Source organism: Eulemur rufifrons, chromosome 16 (genome assembly GCF_041146395.1).
Source record: "Eulemur rufifrons isolate Redbay chromosome 16, OSU_ERuf_1, whole genome shotgun sequence".
Taxonomy (NCBI): Eukaryota; Metazoa; Chordata; class Mammalia; order Primates; family Lemuridae; genus Eulemur; species Eulemur rufifrons.
Window position 1 is genome coordinate 40,466,213 of NC_090998.1, and position 18,371 is coordinate 40,484,583.

Below are 18,371 nucleotides of genomic sequence, written 5' to 3' on the forward strand. Positions count from 1 at the left end.
CAGTTACTCTAATTCCAAAGGGAACATACTATTTCCAGAACAGAACAAGCCATACAATGCCATTCCCCGCCTGGAAATCAAAAGAATGCGCCTGCCCCCATTTCCTCCCAACACTCAGCAACCTCCCCCTTCCAATGCAGGTGGTGGTGAATGCCTTGGTGGGCGCCATCCCCTCCATCATGAATGTGCTGCTGGTGTGTCTCATCTTCTGGCTGATTTTCAGCATCATGGGAGTTAACCTGTTTGCGGGAAAGTACCACTACTGCTTTAATGAGTCTTCTGAAATCCGATTTGAAATCGAAGAGGTCAACAATAAAACTGAGTGTGAAAAGCTCATGGAGGGAAACAATACAGAGATCAGATGGAAGAATGTGAAGATCAACTTTGACAATGTTGGGGCAGGATATCTGGCCCTTCTTCAAGTGGTAAGTATTGTTATTTTTTCAGTTCTGTGCAATTCAGGCAGCTAGCAAAAATCCCATTTGGCTTCTTCTCAACCCTCCTTCCAGAATCAGGATCATTCTCAATAAGTCCAAGAGACCAGTGTTATTTCTCAATCCAGTTTCAGAGAGACACCTTTCCTGAGTATTCTCTGACTTCTATAAGATCTCATTCAAAGGGAATCTCTCACTGTGCTTAGGAGCAGAGTGCCACTCAGCAACAAATAAAGAGTCCTGCAGTGTAATGAAATGGTGGTGAGATCGCTTTCTCTCCCCAGAGTGTGTAATTAAAGAGAAAGACCAAAAAAAATCAAGAAGATAAGTGCATAGACAAAAATAAAAAGCGATGACAATTTTGATGGACCAGAATAATCCTACATACTAGCTACATTAAAGTTAACTAAAGAAAAGAAAACAGCAGTGTGTTGATGCCATACTTACATAAGCTCCTCCCCAGAGAAAGGCCTCAAACTAATGTCACAGTAAGAAGGGATTTATTTTAATTATGCAGATAACTCTCTTTTGCCTAATTTCATTTCTTCATGCCTCGTTTTCTCTTCCTCTCATCAAATGTTTGGAATATTTGACAAGACAGTACAATGCAATGAAAGCTCATAAGCTTTGGAATCAGACGGAGACAGATTTGAGCTACACTCTGATATTTATTGGATATGTAACTTTGGACAAATTATTCAGCCTCTCGGACTCTTTGTTTCTTCATCTATTAAATATAGATAATAATATCTTTTATGGTTGTTAAGAGGATTCATGATTTTTTTAAATTTCTTAGCACAATGCCCAGCACGTAGCAGTGCTCAATTAATGGAAATTGCTGTTATGTATATTTGTTACTGTCATTACCATGCCTGTATCATACAATTCTTGGGAGTACTAAATGCAATAATGCAGGTGAAGCTCTCAACCTAAATTTACACGTAGTAACACTCACTATCAGCTAGTAATAGAAAGCAAAGTTCACGGAATGAGCAGTAGTTTATTCCACCCCAAAGCTCTTTTGCTATTCTATCTCAGTTCAAGAAATTGGACCCACAAATGGAATCTGAATTGGAGCAGCTCCAGAAAACCAGTACACATCAACAAACCAGTCAAACATGGAAGTCACAGAGTCCCACCATGTGCACGGCACTGTGCTCGACAGGACAGTACTGGGGCCATCAGATGAAAAAAGAACTTCCCACACCCTGAAAAAGCTTAGAATCTACTTGAGTAAATAAAATACTAAGAATAGTAAATTAGGCATCCATATTTGTTCCCAAAATCAGGCTAGATATGGTAGACCAAAGGAGTAGAATTGGGAAGGGACTGTCAAGGATGAAGCCCATATTGCCACTATTACATGGTTACATATGTGGGTGGCTATTCATAGGGGATAAGTTCTGACTTTGTTTTTTTTTTTTTTATAAGTGCAACTGTTAATTTTTTCACACCCCCATTGCTTAATACCTATTTTAAAAATGACTGCTCAGTGGAGGGCCAAATTCTAAGCACCTTCGGTAAATTCCTGCCATTCATTCATAAATATGAGTTTGCCCTAGCTTTAGGCAGCCTTCTCAGGCCCATTTTAAAGACCTTTTGTAAAGCATTAATCCAATGACCATCATCAACATGTTTCTTTTTTTCTTTTTCTTTTTTTTTTTTTTTTTTGAGACAAAGTCTCGCTCTGTCACTCAGAGTGCAGTGGCATCATCATAGCTCACTGCAACCTCAACCTCCTGGGCTCCAGTGATTCTCCTGCCTCAGCCTCCCAAGCATCTGGGACTACAGGAGTGCACCACAATGCTCGGCTAATATTTCTATTTTTAGTAAAGACGTGATCTTACTCTTTTGCTCAGGCTGGTCTCGAACTCCATACCTCAAGTGATCCTCCCACTTCAGCTTCTGAGAGTGGTAGGATTACAGGCGTGAGCCACTGTGCTCAGCTATCAGCATGTTTCTTTGCCAAACTTTGATATTCTTTTCGGGTACTTACACAAAGCTCCCTTGGGACCTGTATTAATAAACAGAAAATTCTATGTCTAAGTGAGGCCATGCCCAAACTCCCTGTCATGTGTTGTCGCTAAACCTGATACTGGCCTTTGGGACTCCTGCCCAGACTCCCGCCCACTCCCTAACAGGCACAGTCTAATCACTGACTCTGTTTGCCAGGCGACCTTCAAAGGCTGGATGGACATCATGTATGCAGCTGTAGATTCCCGCAAGGTAAGGGTGTACATGGTGAAAACACGACCTCAGATGGTTAGAAAGCAGGCAGCATCCCACCAAGGAAGAGAAAGGGAGGGAGCAGTGGGAATGGAGGAGTTGTAGTTTCTATTTGGAACCTTTATTGCTTATCTTATTGATTATAGATCATTTTCCTCCTCTCAGTAAGTCACCACTCTCTTACACTGGCTCTAGACGATTAGGCTGTTGATTTCTACTTGGCTTCAGTGGAGCTGTCTATGCTTCAGCCCTGCTTTGGAATAACAACGTGGCTCCTAGCAAACAGCTCTCCTTCCCCCTTGCCTCATGACTTGCATGTTCTCCACATAAGTCATGGCAGGAGTTGTGCCCTCTCAGGGCAAGCTGTGCCAGTGTGGAGAAAGAGGCAGGTAGAAATAATCTAGGGCTCCCACCCCAGCTTCTTTAGCAGCTCAAGTGCTCAGAGTTACGGCTGATGTCCTTGGCATGTCAGAATCACCCACCTGATCCCCATACTGGAAGCTGACTCCCTTCCTTTTTTCCTGTCCTTTTACAGCCTGAGGAGCAGCCTAAGTATGAGGACAACATTTACATGTACATCTACTTTGTGATCTTCATCATCTTCGGCTCCTTCTTCACCCTGAACCTGTTCATTGGTGTCATCATTGATAACTTCAATCAACAAAAGAAAAAGATAGGTCTCCTCCCCTCATTGCGGTGGTCAACCCAGAAGAGGCACTTCTGTCCTTATCTCTAGAGAAAATGCCCCACTGTGTTTCTCTAAAATCCATATCGTCACCTCACTTTGGCCTTGGCCCCACTGTACATTAGCCCTAACCAACTTGTTCTGTTTGGGGCTGGATTTTGCAGCATGTGGTTTACCACATTTACTAGTAAATGTTTATTCCTGAGGCCTATGACTGGCTTTGTTCTCCCACCGGAGGGAGGGAAGGTCAGAGAGTACCTCTAGTAACAGATGTGAAAAGAAAAGAAACAGACGAATAGCTATAGCGAGAAGTAGAAATTGTCTAGACTTGTCATTATCCGTGCTAATCCCTGGGCACCACTAGCAAATTGGGATTTGAGAGACCATCCCTGGAAAATTTACTGCCTTGCTTGTCCCGGGAGGTAAACAATTTTTCCCAAGCAAGTTGAAAAGATTACTCTTGTTATTCATTTTATAAGTCAGGTCTGTCCCAGCAAACTCTAAGAAACTCTCCAAATTGCTTTCTTGCACCAGAATGTCTCAGTTTTGACTATCGTCTAAAGTAAGTGGGCCATTAGCCAGGACTTGAAGATTCTTTTATTTTAACATAGTTTTTCTAGAATTTATCAGCAAAACAGGCCCAAAAAATGTTATGAGACTGTGAAACATGACTGTCTTCAGAGTCTCAGCTCCCTTCCATGAGGGTCTGTTGTTGAACAATCCATCAGATTGGTGACCATCAGATCTTAGAAATCCTGAGCCGAAAACAAAGGCAGATATCTCTTTGAATTAGAATAATTGTCCCAGGCCTGCCTCACTCTGGGACAGCCATTAGCTAAACTGGCCTGTGGAAAGGAAAGGGGATAGGTCTCTCTCAGTTCTCAGCGTTGAACCTTAGGTCCAAACCCATAGCATGTGAGAGCCAGTTGTAATTGTCTGTTCTCTTTTTTCCTCCTTTACTTCGGAGGTCAGGACATCTTCATGACCGAGGAACAAAAGAAGTACTACAATGCAATGAAAAAGCTGGGCTCAAAGAAACCGCAGAAACCCATTCCCCGTCCCCTGGTAAGTACATTGTGTAGGCTGAGGACGTAGGGAGAACCCAAATGGAGAAAGCACTGCTAGAGCGACTGCAAAGGAGGGGAAGTAAGTGATCTCTGCCTGGTGCCCACCAATCCTCTCCTAGCCACCCGTCCAAAAGATCTGAGCAAGACAGCAGAAAAACAGGGATTAAGGAATGGGATGGCTTTTATTAATATGTATCAGTCCTTGACCTATCCTCTGAGCCTTCCTTGGGAAGCAGCCAGGAGTCAGCATGTTAACCACATTAGCTCTAGCCCTGGTAGAGAGATGTTTTGAGAGACAATCAAAAGTTAACAAAGGAAAATCATAAAGAAAGGTGCTCTCTCTTCTACCATAGGATTTGTTCGTTATTTTTTCAGCTTCTCTACTCCACTGGTATGTCTTTGCAGGCTGTGTCTAGAAGCTAAAATAATGCTTCTGGCTATTTGTGGGAGCAGAAAAGGGTAAAACTAGGAGAGTCTGGTGCCTGGATTTCCTCTCTTGAACTGAGCCTTTTGTAAAACAGATTCAGGGGCTGAGATTCTGCTTTACTGCTCTGTTGGTGGTAGTTCTTTTGTTTCAGAAGAGATGCCTTGCTCTGAAGCCACATACCCAGCTGGACATGACCCTCAAAAGCCAGGCTCAAAGTTCCTTCTGTAACTGTAATTTAGCAACTTTAAAACACAAAAACAAAAAACAATAGAACCTTTAAAATAAAAGCTTACCAGGCAGCCTAATTCATAGAAATAAAAGTAGAGCTACTTTGTTTGAATCAAGAGTTGGAGTTCCAGAGTGTTTTTCCCACTTACTCCCATACCCTACTCCAGGCACACCAACCTCACCAACTTCTAAGGGAAAAGAAACCCTAGGGTTTTGTAGAACAGTTTGAAAACCACCAAATTACAGTAATCCTGAAAATGAGCAGCAGCCCAAGTGCCTAGGTACTTAAAAAAAAAAAAAAATCAAGGGAGGCCAGGCCTGATGGCTCACACATATAATCCCAGCACGCTGGGAGGCCAAGGCAGGGAGATTACTTGAGCCCAGGAATGAGAGGCTGGGTGATAGAGTGAGACCCTATCTCAAAAAAAAAAAAAATTGAGAATCTTAAGAAAGAGAATTTCTTTTTTTATTTCCTTGATGTTAAGACTTTCCATTTTTTAATAGAAATGGGACTAAAGAGAATGGAAAAGGATTAACATTTCTAAAGTTCTGTTCAGTACTTTGCACATGGGAACCTGAGTCTATTTGCTTCCATATTAAAATATAAAAACTTAGTGTGGTAGGAAACACTAATAATGAGTGATTAACATTATTTAGATATCTCCTACTATGCCTCAGGCATTAGGCATAATGTGATGAACAAAATGTAGACATTGCTATCATGGAGCGTATAATATAGTGGGGAAATAGATAATAAATAAGCAAACAGCTAAAATAAAATGTGGAATATTGTGGGGAAAAAATTAACTGGGGATTATGGGGTAGACCTGCTTCAACACAGTAGTCACAGAAAGAAAGCCTCACCAAGAAGGGTCTACTTGAGTGCATGAGGAGCCAGAGAGCTGATGAAAGAGCTTCCAGGCAAAGCAAAGAGACCCTAGAAGCAAGAAACATGAGCGTGGCCAGTGGCATTGAGCCAGGGGAGCGGCGTGAGAGGAGCAGGGTCAGACTGTGACAGGTTAACAACAGGGATTGCGTGCAGGCCCCACGAGAAGCTACTGAAAGGTTTTAGGTTAGGGGAAGGACATGATTTGTTTATGTTTTAAATAATCACACTTGCTGCTGTGCGGAGACTGCACTGGATGAGTGCACGAGAGGAAGCAGGGAGACCAGTTAAGAGACTCAGAAAGTCCAGGTGAAAGATGGTGGTTAGAGTAGGGTCAATAGAAGTGGAATGCAGTGGATGAATTCAAGTTATATTTCTGGAGGAAGAGTCAAAGGATCTTCAGTGGATCAGATGGGGATGTGAGGGAGAAGAAAGAGAGAAGGATGACTCTCAGATTTCTGGCTTGAGAGACAGGATAAATAATTGAGAGAGGAACAAGCTGGGTGAGGGGCAGGAGAAAGAACTTGGATCTGCTTTGGTCTTAAGTATGAGATGCTTGGACATGGTAAGTTTGAGACGCTTATGAGTCATCAAGAAGAGATGGCGAGTAAGCAGCTCAGGAGTTCAGAGGAAAGGTATGGGCTGAGACGAAAAACTTAAGAAGTGTAAGTACATAGATTCCTACTGCTTATGTTCATAAGCAGTAGGAATAGATGAGCTCTCCTAGGGTGAAAATGTAGACAAAGAAGAGATTAAGAGAACCACTTCTCAGCCTTTTGGCTAAGATCAAGCATAGAAAAGATTAAGAGAAGAAATGGCTGGCAGATGAGACTAAAAAGGAGCAGCTGGGGAGGTAGGAAGACATTCAGAGTGTGTGATGTTGCAGACACAAGAGAGTCTGTAGTCCCAGCTACTCAGGAGGCTGAGGCAAGAAGATCTCCTGAGCCCAGGAGGCTTCAGTGAGCAGTGATTGCACCACTGTACTCTAGCCTGTGTGACAGAGTGAGACCCTGTCTCTAAAAAGAGAGAGAGAAGGAGAAGTGTGGCAACTTTAGTAAACTCTTGGTGAGGTAATACTGATGTTGGTCTCAATCCATGCTCTTGATGAAGCAGCAGTAGAGAGCTGGCCAGTGTCACAGAGCACAAGGCAGAGAGAACTTCAATTAACCGGGTGGCAGCTTCCACAGGTCTGCTTGGAAAGGCTTCCATAAATCTTTTTGTATCTTTCCTTCCCTCCCCAGAACAAAATCCAAGGTATCGTCTTTGATCTTGTCACTCAACAAGCCTTTGACATTGTTATCATGATGCTCATCTGCCTTAACATGGTGACAATGATGGTAGAGACAGATACTCAGAGCAAGCAGATGGAGAATATCCTCTACTGGATTAACCTGGTCTTCGTGATCTTCTTCACCTGTGAGTGTGTGCTCAAAATGTTTGCCCTGAGGCACTACTACTTCACTATTGGCTGGAACATCTTCGACTTCGTCGTAGTCATCCTCTCCATTGTTGGTGAGTGGGATGGGGACGGGAGGGGAAGGGAAAAGGACCTGATTGGTTTTGAGGATGAGATTTCCTGGGAGAGCATCGAGGCACAGAGATCTGAAGTGCAAGAAGGTCACCCTCATAGCTTAATCCCCTGTGTGCCCTAAGTTGTCTCATGGGCCTGCCTAGCCATTACAAAATCAATGAGTTTCTACTAAGTATTCAGAGTAGTAGTCTTGGATTGTAAATTCTGTGGCTCAGGAAAAAAAATAAAGATTAGATTTGGTTCTTGCTTTCAAAGAGTTCAAAGTCTAATGGAATGTAAAAGAAAGTTGTCATTAAAAAATATAGCTACAGGCTGGGCATGGTGGCTCATGCCTGTAATCCCAGCACTTTGAGAGGCTGAGGCAGGAGGATCACTTGAGTCCAGGAGTTCAAGACCAACCTGGGGAACATAGCAAGACCCCATCTCTACAAAAAATTTAAAAATTAGCTGGGTGCAGTGGCACGCATCTGTAGTCCCAGCTACTCAGGAGGCTGAGGTGGAAGGATCCTAGGAGTTCGAGGGTGCAGTGAACTGTGATCAAGCCACTACACTCCAGCCTAGGTGACAGAGTGAGACCCTGTGTCTTAAAAAAATATTTTTATATATATACACATACATGTATCTATATATTACAGATATATACCTATGTATATATACATGTGTATACGTATATATTATGTATACATACATATATACAAAAACAAATATAAAATGGAAAAAGAGATGATTGTTAAGTTGAATATTAATGAAATAATCTAGAAAAATTCTAGAGGTGATGGCTGTGGTAGTGCTGCTGCCGACGGCAATGCTTATTTACTGAGCTTTTACCATGGGCCAGGTACAGTTTGAGAGTTTCTTTACCTGTGTTATCTCCTTTTGATACCTGTGTTTGCTCCTTATGACAGCCCAGGAAGCAGGCTATTTTATTGTCTTTACTGTGTAGATGTCTAAGGTCAGTGAACTAGAAGGTAGCAGAGGCAGAACTCAAGTTGATCAGAAAGTCCATATTTTTTATTTTTTTATTTTTTTTTTTTTTTTTTGAGACAGAGTCTCACTCTGTCACCCTGGCTAGAGTGCCGTGGCATCAGCCTAGCTCAAAGCAACCTCAAACTCCTGGGCTCAAGCGATCCTTCTGCCTCAGCCTCCTGAGTAGCTAGGACTACAGGCATGCACCACCATGCCTGGCTAATTTTTTCTATATATTTTTAGTTGTCAGGTTAATTTCTTTCTATTTTTCAGTAAAGACTGTGTCTCGCTCTTGCTCAGGCTGGTCTCAAACTCCTGACCTTGAGCGATCCTCCCGCCTCGGCCTCCCAGAGTGCTAGGATTACAGGCATGAGCCACCACACCCGGCCAGAAAGTCCATATTTTTAACAGTGACTGTGTGTTGCTTCATCCTAAAAACATGGAAGGGTGGTGTCCTGGCAGGCAGGCAGAAGGAAATGCCAGCCTATTGATTGCCCTCCCCAAATTTTTCCTTGTCTTCCTGAAAGGCATCTCGAATGGTAAAACTCAGTCTTGGTTCCAGGCAGGTTTGACTCATTTATCCAGCAGAGAGAACATGCTCAAGACCCATGGGGGCCAGCGCCAGAGTGGTAGAGGCCAGGCTGGGCTAGTGAGGTGGTGGCTGGCATCCCTTGGCCAGTGCCACCCTCTAGTTCTGTCCTCTAGAGCAGCATGTCCAAAAGTGTGTTGATATGTAGAACACTGATACCATATGTTTCTCCCCAAGAAAAGAATCCCATAATGAAATTACTTCAGGTACCCTTGTACATAGATTTCCCTTTGGAGGGTCCTGAAGTCTATTGGATGTCCTGCAGTAAAGAATTCTGTTTAGCTTTAACATGCCATCCCACCGTGATTAGACTACAACACCATTTTTTCAAGTAGTAATAATGATATCTCACATTTTCGTGGAATATACTATGTGCCAGTCACCGTTCTAAGGGCTTTACATGTGTTAATTCATATAATCCTCACAAGAACCTTCTAAAAATCATGAGGCACTGAGGCACAGAGACGTTACTGAGACATGTGGGTGGTAAGTGAGCAAGTGGGGTTCGAGCCCAGCCCCTGCCTCAAATCCATGCTCCTTACTTCTCATAAAACACACTTGGGACAATGCTGCCCTTGTTCACTGTTCTTCAGCTTTTTCTGCTCACCCATCATTGAATGGGATAGAAAATCCACAGAGCGAGTCATGCCCCCTGTTCTCAAATGGTATTCTAAAATAAAGAGAAGGAAGAGTGATACTTCTGATGATTGGGATTTTTGTTAAATATCATCACTTTGTTCCAAAACAAAAGAATAGAAATTATCTTTATAAATTAAGAGTAATTAGGGTAAAAAGTAGCCCTGGAACCACCTGGAGTACCCCTTAAATGGTGTTCCTACTGCCTAGATTATTGACTGCCCAAATTCTTGCCCCTTTTCTATGGGAACAAATACACGTTCATCCTTCAAAACCTTACTCAGACCTCATCTTCTCTCTGAAGCCTTGCTTGCCCGCCATATATGGTGGGATGCAAGTATTGCATATACTGTAATATGTATTATGTCATGTGACTTCTTCAGTTACTGCTCATGACTTAACTGGGAAAGGGGACCTCTCCTTGTTGCTCTTCAGTTTTTAAAGTAAGTGGGCTGGTTGAAGTGGACCTCTGGATGAATGTAAATAGAAAAGGTCCTCTGATTTGTACACTTTCACCTTTTACTTTGATATCCTGCTAATTCCTTGGCATTTTTACCTGTTGATAATGGTTTCCAATTTATGGCTTTTAGCACAAAATCTAGAAGCTTGGAGTTGAAAGTCACTTCTGAGAGTTCTCTCTAGTTTTCTAGCTAGTTTGGTAGAGTAGGGAGATGGGGCAATGAGAAACCAAAGAGTTTTTTCAGAGCCAAGAAGAAGATACTTGGAAAATTGTTGGTATTAGCAGAATAAGATATCAAAGTCAAAGGGTAGCAAGGTCATGGAGTGAGCTGGAAGCTCTCTTACTCATTGTTTGTCGATATAGAAATTCAGGATCATTGTGGAAAGCATCAGTAACACCTCGGAAAGTTGAATATGCACAAATCTGAAAAAAAAAAAAAAAAAAACAGCCAGGCACAGTGGCTCACGCCTCTAATCCCAGTACTTTGGGAGGCCAAGGGGAGAGGATCACTTGAGGTCAGGAGTTCAAGACCAGACTGAGCAAGAATGAGACCCCATCTCTACTAAAAATAGAAAAACTTAGTCATGGCAGACACCTGTAGTCCCAGCTATTCAGGAAGCTGAGACAGGAGAATGGCTTAAGCCCAGGAGTTTGAGGTTGTAGTGAGCTGTGGTGATGCCACTGCACTCTAGCTAAGGGTGACAGAACAAGACCCAGTCTCAAAAAAAAATCTGATTAAAAATTTATTATCCTTGAGTAGGAAAACACATAAATGAGGACCTATTCATAAAAAGGAATACCATTTAACTGTTCAAATAAATAATCTAAAATTATTTTACCATGAGGGATCAATGTCACAAACATAATGTTAATTCTCAAAAACAAGTTAGAGATCTAAGTAGATAAAAAGATCCAAAAAGACAGATCCAGTATAATTTCCTAACCATAGTAGGATGCGATATATTATGTATGGACTCATACATAGTAAAACTGTAAAGACACACCCTAGAATGATACATACCATCTTCAGGATTGTGGATGCTTCTGGAGATGGAGAAAGAGGAAGGAAATTTGATAAAATGCTAGCCTCTATTATATCTGTGTGTTAGTCAGCTATGGTGGCTCATTCCTGTAATCCCAGCTACTCAGGAGGTCTGAGACAGGAGGATGGCTTGAGCCCAGGAGTTCAGGACCAGCATGGGAAACATAGTGAGACCCCATCTCAAAATGCAAACAAACAAAAAACAACAACAAAAATCTATGTGTTAGGCACATAGGTGTCTATTCTATTGTTTTCTTTACTTTTCTCTCTGTTTGAAATGTGTAATTACTTTTATTATGAGAGTTCAGATTGAATAGGAAGGCACTCATTCTGCAAAGCCCTTTGAACTTAAGGGTTCCATAGTGCCAGGTAAAAGAAGCAAAGAGAAAGGTATCTCCAATCTCAGTAACGTAACTTCTTCTATTCCTCTTCTTAGGAATGTTCCTGGCTGATATAATTGAGAAATACTTTGTATCCCCAACCCTATTCCGAGTCATCCGATTGGCCCGAATTGGGCGCATCTTGCGTCTGATCAAAGGTGCCAAAGGGATTCGTACCCTGCTCTTTGCCTTAATGATGTCCTTGCCTGCCCTGTTCAACATTGGGCTTCTGCTCTTCCTGGTCATGTTCATCTTCTCCATCTTTGGGATGTCCAATTTTGCATATGTGAAGCATGAGGCTGGCATTGATGACATGTTCAACTTTGAGACGTTTGGCAACAGCATGATCTGCCTGTTTCAGATCACAACCTCGGCTGGTTGGGATGGCCTGCTGCTGCCCATCCTAAACCGCCCTCCTGACTGCAGTCTAGATAAGGAACACCCAGGGAGTGGCTTTAAGGGAGACTGTGGGAACCCCTCAGTGGGCATCTTCTTCTTTGTAAGCTACATCATTATCTCCTTCCTAATTGTTGTGAACATGTACATTGCCATCATCTTGGAGAACTTCAGTGTAGCCACAGAGGAAAGTGCAGACCCTCTGAGTGAGGATGACTTTGAGACCTTCTATGAGATCTGGGAGAAGTTTGACCCCGATGCCACCCAATTCATCGAGTACTGTAAGCTGGCAGACTTTGCAGATGCCTTGGAGCATCCTCTCCGAGTGCCCAAGCCCAATACCATTGAGCTCATTGCCATGGATCTGCCAATGGTGAGTGGGGATCGCATCCACTGCTTGGACATCCTTTTTGCCTTCACCAAGCGGGTCCTAGGAGATAGTGGGGAGTTGGACATTCTGCGGCAGCAGATGGAAGAGCGGTTCGTGGCATCCAATCCTTCCAAAGTGTCTTACGAGCCAATCACAACCACACTGCGGCGCAAGCAGGAGGAGGTATCTGCTGTGGTCCTGCAGCGTGCCTACCGGGGACATTTGGCAAGGCGGGGCTTCATCTGCAAAAAGACAACTTCCAATAAGCTGGAGAATGGAGGCACACACCGGGAGAAAAAAGAGAGCACCCCGTCTACAGCCTCCCTCCCGTCCTATGACAGTGTAACTAAACCCGAAAAGGAGAAACAGCAGCGGGCAGAGGAAGGAAGAAGGGAAAGAGCCAAAAGACAAAAAGAGGTCAGAGAATCCAAGTGTTAGAGGAGAGCAAAAATTAAATATTATACAGATTTAAAACTTGCAAGTGAAAGATTGTTTACAAACTTCCTGAATATTATCAATGCAGAACAGCTGTGGAGACACTTTAACCTGAAGATCTATACCAAACGTAGTCTGCTTACCATGTAACAAACACAGTTGCATCTTGAGCAGTGACCTGCCAAGGGCAAAGGACCCTGCTCCCTGGACTCACAGATTTTCTAATGCTTGGGCAGGTGGTTACTGCATGTTCCACATCAGTCAATGCAACTTAGGACAAAACTAACAGGATACAAAAACAGAGGAGAGGCTGCCGGGACCAGCATATTTCCGTTGCAGCCAAATGGATTTTATTTTTTCATTTTGTTGATTCTCAGAAGCAGAAAGCATCACTTTAAAAGTTTGTTTGTTCATGCAAACTATATTTGCATTCTTACATTAGTTAAGCTAAGCAGCAAAAAGAAAACACACACACACTCACATTTAGCCCATGTCATTTAATTGTCAGTTTCTTTGACATAAACAGCATCTTCTGCACATGGGCTTCACGTGGTTTGGAGATGGGTGGGGGAAAACAATCAGGTTTCTTCAGGCTGAGGAGGACTTGCTCAGGCCAATTCCAAACATTGTGCTCGTTCAATGCGTAGAAATGATTTGCATGATGGCATGCTGTGATCAGAAGTCATGCATGAGATCCATACACCACAGGACACTACTAATCCTGTCCCCTGCATTGGGTCAGACTTTGGACAGGACCCAGCCCTGCACCGTTCACTGTATTTGGAGAAAATGGTAAGAGTTCCATACTGGCTACAATTTTATGAGTTCTTTAAAGTCTTTCATATACCCTCTGGGTAGGGAAGCATAAACCTGCTTCCCTACGCAGGGTACTACCACCACCAACAACAAAAAACAAACCCCATCCAACAAGCAGATGGATCCGTTGCGTGTATATGTTTAACAGACATCTCTAACATACAGCCATTGTTGCACATTTTGCAAGATGAACTATATAATGCTGCTCTGTGTCCAGTACATGGGGGAGACTTTGATCCTGAATGGCTTGTACTATTAATGTCACTATAAAACCAAATCCTAGGGCTAAAAAAAAAAAGTTCATTTGTATCTTGCAATATTTATGATGATTGTTTAGCCTTCATACTGGAAAATTGACTCTTATTTGGGGTAGAGATAAAAGTGCTATTCAAAGTAGCTTGTTATCTCTAGGGGGTAATTTGGGGAACTTAAAATGACCTTTCATTGGGAGTTATGGGGTGCCCACTTCATTTAGTATCATTTCCTCTGCATTGTGGCTTTCCCCAGGCTTGGGTCAACATGGAGAGGGGTTCAGATATTCTTAACTGACCTTTCTCTTCTGCAGAGGGGTTGTCGAAAGCTTATACACTGCATGATTCCTCCTGCCTCCATCACATTCGTTCACTGAGCAGGGCTTCCCTTACTCACGGAGGTGGGTAAGGGCAGCAGCACTGGGGTTATGGCTATGATTTCTTTCATTTATTATTAGAATAATAGTCACTGGTGGGACCTGAGGTAGAGAGGAAGCCGCCTCTGAACTAAGCCCACTTGGTTTCTTTACTGCACTGGTTTTCATGAGAAAGCAATTTAATATTCTTTAGGACGTTCCAGTTTCCCCCAGCGCATTCCCTTGCAGCCAGTTTTGCTATCTGCTTAGCGACCTGCCCGTTGTCATTGGAGGGTGGCTTCTAGGGGAGCGTCATATCTTCCATTCCATCCCCTGCTTTAGGGAAGACAGTTTTTAGTCCAGGGGTTTCTCATCTGATGACTAGATTTCAAAGCCAAGATGCTGCAGTTGAATGTGTCAGGAAGTCTGTACAAAGAATGAGGAGAGACTTTAGCATGCCAACCAAATCAAAATAAATTCTTCCTGAACCATACAACGGGGTGGGAGGGGGGGCGGGGAACAACCCATAATCAGACACACCGATCTGCCTTGCAGTAGATGCACTTTGGAGGTAATTTCACAGTCCACTTGACTAGTTTTGCATAGAACAAACCACAGAAAGTCAGTAAGCAGAGCTTTCTAGCTTGTTGGACCATTAGAAACCGTCCAGCTCTCTTAAGCCTGCTTCTGCAGCAGCATCTGTAGAATTTTTGTACTACACCCGATGCCAGATTGGGAAGGCATTTCTTTCCGTGCCCCTGCTAACTGCTAGGATGAATGTATAGTAACATGTACAGGCTACATTGTAAACAGCACAAAACAGAAGCTGACATGTGTGGTTATTTTTAAGAGAATTATAAATACTGTAATATATAATTTTATTTTATTGGCATGCCTTTTTGTAAATACAAATTATTAACTTATTAAATAGGAAATGGCTTCTGGCTTATGCCATTGTCATGTTTATTTTTATTTTTTATACTTTTCTTTCTTCTTAGAACTTAGATGCTGTCAGCCAATGTACATCCCCAAACCAGACAGACAGACAAAAAATTTTTTATTGCTAATGGTCTTTTCCAAAACAACAAAAAATATATATTTTTGTTCCAATGTGCAATAAATTCTAACCACTTCTATGCAAGATTTGGCTAAACTTACTAATTGTTCTTAGGTCTTGAGATGGGCAACAGAGCTGTAAGATCCCTCTGGGTACACCCGGTGTTCATGCTAGTGATGTCATAAAGCTGGGAGAGATACTGACGAGACTTTCTGAGATGTGACTTGTTGCCTTCCCCAGCTCCCGATCCCAGCCCAGCAGGCTGTCTCCTCGGTAACACGTGGGCCTTGGTATCTGGCATCCATCAGCCAGCCTCATAGGAAAGAAGCCACCTCCGCTCTATTTGAAGTTTCACTTTTTTTAAAAAAACTTTCCCACCTTCTTATCCCTCACCCACTGTCCTCCACCTGCTCACTCACTCAGTCTCTCGCTCACCCATCCTGCTCCACACTTCTTTGGTAGTAAATGACACCATCACCAGCAGTTTACACCCGCAGTTAACAGGCATTGAACTGAGAGAATCAGTGGTGACATTTTTGTACGTCTTCACTGAGTGGGTAAGTGGCAACGCTTTGCCAAATATTAATGAAGCCAATCAAAAGCTGCAGCAGCCACAGTATCACTGCACATATATATATATAGATATATAAATATAATATAAATATTTATTTTTTGTAGCCAGGTCCTTGGTGCAGTATTTATACTCCACAATCCACCTTTAAAAAAAAGGACAAAAAGCAAAAAGACATGTGATGCTGTTAATTTAAAATGCAGAGCCAAAGCCACTGAGCAGCAGCTGACATGGTTGCTGGTTTGTGTGTGAAAAACACTTTTCCCCTCTTCTTCCCGTAACCTCCTAGTTGCTTAAGATGAGGCGATGCCGTAATTTAAAGCAGAGGGTGAGAGCAGGAAAAACTTTTCCAGTCAACATGACCTACTCTCACTCCTTTCTAAATGAGCCGCTTTTGGCATCAGAAGTCGACTGGGAAGAGATAAACAGAAACTCCCAGTCACAGCCCCTGGAGCGACAGTGCCCTGAGTTCTTTTACTTTTTGCTGCAACCAATGTAAACCTGTGAAAGACCAGTAGTGAAGATTAGTGTATTACGAATGCATGGAGGCCAACGCTGCCCTACATGAGACCTGATAAAAAGTACATCACTACTCTAAGCCAAAAGGAAACAAAATAAAAATGACCCTTTTAACTGTACAAGGGAAGCCTGTCTTGGTGTGTGTTTGTTGCTTGACTATCCCAATTCTTGAGTCCTAGGAGGGGTCTGGCAATTGGGACCTTAGCACATTTGGGGAAAGGAGGGGTATAGCAGGGAGAGAAATCAGAGGGTCTCTCGCAAAGTTCTGGCTGAGAAGTAGAAACCGGAAAGAAAAGCAAGGTCCTGACTCCCCAGGTCCCCACTCACCCATTGCATGTGGCACCCCCCCCCCAGCCCCCACCGCCGGCCGGTGCTCAGAGGCCTAAAACACTTCCTCATCTAATCCACCTGGCAGAGCCCCCAGAGATACCGTCAGCCAACTCAGCTGGACTGGCCTTACTTCTGCATTTTTCACTAGTATGTTAAGGAAAAAAAACTACCCTCATGCCCCAAAGCTAGGGCAAGCACGATGCCCAATGACCTCCACTCTGCTAGCTAGCGCTGGGCCCTCCCTCCATCGCCCCACAGACCAGCAGACCAGGCTGGTCTCCTTCACATCTGCACAGGGGAGGGGGCACCCTTCCCCTTCCTTCTCTCTCTGTCCCCTTTTGGGACATCCCTCTCTAGGCCTAGGCCATGTCTCCTGGTTCAGGAACACTCTCTCAGGAGGATCTTGAAGTGCCCACTCTAGTCTGCTCCAGTAGCTCCACTCTGGAGAGAGATGGCTGGTAGGTCAGTCCCCATCCTCCTCTCGGCCCCCAGCCTCCAGGCCTGCTGTGGAGGTGAGATTGCCATGGGTTATGACTTTGTGACTTGAGTCCTGGGCATCTTCTATAACGATGCCTCTTTCTTTTCTCAGATGTTGCCCAAAGTTTTGCAAAAAGCTTCGTTCATTTTCAGGTACCCCCCACCCCCTAAAGAATTGGCTGCAACTAGCCAGCCAGGGGGAAGTCAGGAGAGAAGAGGAAGTCTGGATTGGGAGGGAGGCCAAGGTTTGCAACAGAGTCCACGTTCAGCTCTGTGCTTCCTTGGATTCCCTTTCCAAGATTACCAAGATTTCCTCCATTAAACTGCTCCTGAGGCACCCCCTGCCCCTGCCCCCCACTGCTGTTTGCTGTACATAGAGGCTAAGTGGGGATGGGTGGGCGGGCGTGCACGTGTGGTGTGTGTGTGTGAAGAATGTATATAGGTAAAGGGGAGCGTGGTCCAGTGGTTCCAGAAAAGGGACGGAACTCCTGTATTCTATCCCTAGCTTGACCACTGGCTCGCTGTGTGGCCTTGGGCAAGTCACTTAGCCTCTCTGTGCCTCAGTTTCCCCATCTGTAAAATGGGGATAATAATACTGACCTACCTCACAGGGGTGTTGTGAGGCTTTAACTAAATGTTTTGTAAAGCGTTTTGAGATACAGAGGCAAAGGCACTAGGGAAGGGCAAAGTATTATTTGGACTTCAGGAAGCTGAATGGTACCATAAATGCTGCTATTCTGAGAGCCATTTTAAACTGCACTGCTCCAACCACCCCCGCTTCTCATCACCAGGACAGCAGGTCGAGAAAATGTCTTTCCTTTCACTTGCTTCTGGGGTTTGTGATGATTCTAGACAATTTTTTTCCCTTGCTGTATCTCCTTCCCTCACCCCCTCGACTTGTTCCTTGTTCTGTTTATGCGGAAATGGCAGAAATGCTTGAGAAATGAGAATGTATAAGTGGATTGGAAGTTTATAGTATGAAATTTCAATTTTACTTTGTACTGTACATCTTTTTACTTTAGAATTTGCAATAAAGGGTTACGTCAATCTTGTTTTCAACTCTCCTCTTGGACTGGCCTGTCATTCTGTCATTGCTCTCACCCCAAAGCCCCTTGGTCCAGGGTGGACGGGTGTCAAGCACTCCCTCCTCCCAGGACCGACCCCACAGCTCTCATCTGCTGTCCCCTGTGGCAGAGACTGTATGAGGGCTCACCAGGTTCAGCCCTGTGGCTGGGC

General features: G+C 43.6%; 1 protein-coding gene across 11 annotated transcripts in view; it reads left to right on the forward strand.

The window, feature by feature from the left end:
* The window catches only part of SCN8A (sodium voltage-gated channel alpha subunit 8), a 180,927-nt gene extending 162,728 nt beyond the window's left edge, over window positions 1-18,199 (forward strand). For 6 of the 11 annotated variants that reach the window (XM_069491145.1, XM_069491139.1, XM_069491140.1 and 3 more), the window contains exons 22-27: window positions 141-425; window positions 2,607-2,666; window positions 3,202-3,333; window positions 4,306-4,410; window positions 7,195-7,465; window positions 11,614-13,817. In XM_069491145.1, the coding sequence (XP_069347246.1) occupies window positions 141-425; window positions 2,607-2,666; window positions 3,202-3,333; window positions 4,306-4,410; window positions 7,195-7,465; window positions 11,614-12,761 (2,001 nt within the window). In that variant the 3' untranslated portion in view covers window positions 12,762-13,817. Of the gene's footprint in view, window positions 1-140; window positions 426-2,606; window positions 2,667-3,195; window positions 3,334-4,305; window positions 4,411-7,194; window positions 7,466-11,613 lie in introns of all 11 variants that reach the window. The other 5 variants (XM_069491136.1, XM_069491142.1, XM_069491135.1 and 2 more) reach the window with 2 other exon arrangements.
* The last annotated feature ends 172 nt before the right edge of the window (window positions 18,200-18,371 follow it).